Raw genomic sequence first — 3,040 nt, 5'->3', positions numbered from 1 at the left:
TTTAATAAATGATCGTTATATTCAAACATCACGATGTTGAAAATAAAATATACTTTTTTTCCAAATAAGGATCTAACTTCACAATTCCGATGTGTCATTATATAACACTAAAATATTTACAATAAAAAGAGCCCATACAATACATTACATGAAAATGTGGATAGTCATAACTGCAGATAAAAAAAAATGTCTTAAGAAAAAATAAAAAGTTGAAGACTTTGGGCCAAAAACTTTACATTAGGGTTCGCACTTTGCAGTGAAGTTGAAGATATTGGGCCAAAAAGGACTAAGAATGATAATTTTTTTTTATGTATTTTATCAACTATTTGTAATGTTATTAACTTATTATTAATGTAAAAGAACATATACCAAATAATCAGAAGGCTTGGAATAAGTCATTATGCATAAACAGATACTATAAACGCTAGTTGAAACTTGAAAGCCTACCTCAAAACTGAATCTTGGCACCATGTTTGCTCTGAGTCCAAATATGGGTGGCAATAAGAAAGATGATTCCCAACCATTAACATTGCATGGTGTTCTTCATGTCTCAGGTTATTGTTTTCCTTTTCGTGTGTCATGAAACCAAAACTGCACCAGAGAAAACAGAGCTTTGCCATACCTCAAGCCCTTCGGCTTCTTCCCTGCTAACAAAAAGCCTTTCACCACCTCCTTCAATTTTCTTGATTATTCCTCTCTCTGAATCTTCCAATTTATCCATGTAATTTCTTCTGAATGATTCTTCAGCAATGTCCATGTTGTTTTCACCGTTTTGTGCTACTCTAGACCATACTTCTAGTCCACCATCTCTCCCAACAAAGACTTGCTTCCTGTAACAATGGACTATACTGTTGTTTATCCCTCCACTGGTGTTTCTCAAACTTGGATTGGTATCTCTCAAGTATACCCATGGATCATCGCTCAATTTCCGCAAATCAGCCATGGCCAAGTCGCCTGATTTGGAGCAAATTTTACACATAGTACCCTCGCTAACATCGATGCTTACGTCAGCGAAGGAATCCCCAAACCTGCTGCTTCGTCCTGAACCTGGCTCGTTCGTCTCCCAAACCACGCGTGCGGATCGGGGATCCCACAGACGGATGTAACCGGAGAAACCGAAAGCTCCGGATGTTACGGCGTTGGCAGCGAGAATTCCGAGATCATTCACGTATGTTAGGTTTCCAGGAACGATTGATTTCGATGAATTTCCGGATTGACGACCGATTTCTGATGTCACCTGGAGAGTTGATTTGTCGATCGCGAGTACGGAGTTTTCCTTGTGGTGTGAATCGAAGGCGGCGAAAACCGAGTCAGGCGAGTCAGCGATGGCGGTTACTCTAGCTTTGTAGATTCTCGGATCAGTAGGATCGGTCCACTCCACGGAGCCCACTCGACGACCGTTGGCGAAGTTGTAGAAATGAATACCAGAAGCAACATCGCACGCTATGGCCGCCATTGCGGAAGGCGTAACTTGCCTAATTGAAGTAATCGAGTCAAGGTGAGTCCGTACAGTACCGGCGTGCGTTAAGTTCCAATCATAGACAGAGATCTGGCCGCCGTGCGCTATCCATACCGATCCATCATCGATGGTTGTAAAGGCGGAAACCACGCCGTCGGAGGCAGGTCGTATTGTGGCGATGACAGAGGCATCGATACCAGAAAGTGGATTAGGAAGCATAGCGGACTTGAGCTGCGATTCGATACCGTAATATGACGCTTCATCGGAGAGCTCTTGGTCAGTGAACCGGCGGGAGGTTGACGGAAGGCGATTGGTGCGGAGGAGGGAAAGAAGGACAGAGAATATCTCAGGATCTCGGTCAATAAACACTGGATTTGAAGACTGTACCTGGCGGTTGGAGAGGGCAGCTAGGAGCGAATCTGGGCCGCCGGAACGGAGGGTGGAGATGGTGGTCTCGAAGAGCTTCCCGCCGACGTTTAGCTTGATGCGGTCAGTGAGGGTAATATTGGAAAGTCCGTCCTCCATTTAAATTCAGTGGCGGCTACTGATTCCCGATTCTGGGAGTTGGGTTATGGAGCATAGGCTATTTTAGGCCGACTCTGATGTACGTTTTTACGAAATTAGCCTCAATATTTTTGCTATCTTGGTACAACTTCTCCCTCTAGATTGCCATTGTCGATAACTTCCACCCTTAACATTTTATATAAACTAGGAAAGAGTCCATGCTTCGCATGGGTTGAAAATAATTTAAAGTTTCCGAAAAAAAATGATTAGAAATAATTTAAAGTTTTCTAAAAAAAATGGAACAAAAGTGACTGTTTCCAAAAATATGTAACTACGAAATCCAAGAGTGTATAGTAAGGTTGATTATCCATTTACCAAGGAAGGGCCAAATGTGTAATAACGGAAAAAGTATGTGTAAAAAAAGTATCGAAATGAAACAATGTTGGAAAAAGTATGGAAATAGAACAACGTTGGAAAAGGAAGGGACCAAATTGACAATTGAACATACTTTTGTGGATGGAGATTGTAGTTGTAAAAACTTAAGGGATTAAACTGTGAAGCCCCCAAAAAATGGTGGCAGAAATCTAAAAATCTAAACTTTACTGTTAAAAGTTTCCATGCGCTTGTACAACTTCTCCCTCTAGATTGCCATTGTCGATAACTTCCACCCTTAACATTTTATATAAATAAGTATGTTATACAATATAGACGGATGAACCTTATGGGTTGTATGCAAGGTTCTAAAAAACTCGCCATGGCGGGCCATGGCACGCCACGACTCCAAGGCTTGCACATGCCGTCAAACTTTGTCAAAACGCCGCCTTAACTCATATATGTGTATAAAAATGAATAATAGTTGAAAATACATATAAAAATATTAATTATATAGAAAATTGTCGCCTTAAGTCACGCCTTACAAACGTCGTGACTCGCCAAGGCTCGGAAAAACTTGAGGCTTGACATTGCCGCCAAGTCAGGCCTTACGTCATTTAGAACCTTGGTTGTATGTATAGACTCTTTGAAAGGTGGTTGCTAATGAGTTTAAGATGGTTCTTGATAAAACTATAAGCGTTGAAC

At 41.3% G+C, this 3,040-nt stretch overlaps 1 protein-coding gene across 1 annotated transcript; it reads right to left on the bottom strand.

Moving 5' to 3' along the window:
- Window positions 1-323: 323 nt before the first annotated feature.
- On the bottom strand, window positions 324-2,075 carry LOC145072451 (BTB/POZ domain-containing protein). The gene has a single exon (XM_079018870.1). It carries the CDS (start codon window positions 1,982-1,984, stop codon window positions 578-580), a length of 1,407 nt encoding a protein of 468 aa, XP_078874996.1. The 5' UTR covers window positions 1,985-2,075; the 3' UTR covers window positions 324-577.
- Between the last annotated feature and the right edge of the window lie 965 nt (window positions 2,076-3,040).

Source organism: Lactuca serriola, chromosome 9 (assembly GCF_051521515.1).
Source record: "Lactuca serriola cultivar US96UC23 chromosome 9, Lser_US96UC23_V15, whole genome shotgun sequence".
Lineage (NCBI taxonomy): Eukaryota > Viridiplantae > Streptophyta > Magnoliopsida > Asterales > Asteraceae > Lactuca > Lactuca serriola.
The sequence above is the reverse complement of the archived record's forward strand: the minus strand, read 5'-3'. Positions and strand labels throughout refer to the sequence as shown.

What these genes read in the sequence shown, in the direction of transcription:
- LOC145072451 (XM_079018870.1), bottom strand. Translation starts at nt 1,984, where the DNA reads ATGGAGGACGGACTTTCCAATATTACCCTCACTGACCGCATCAAGCTA.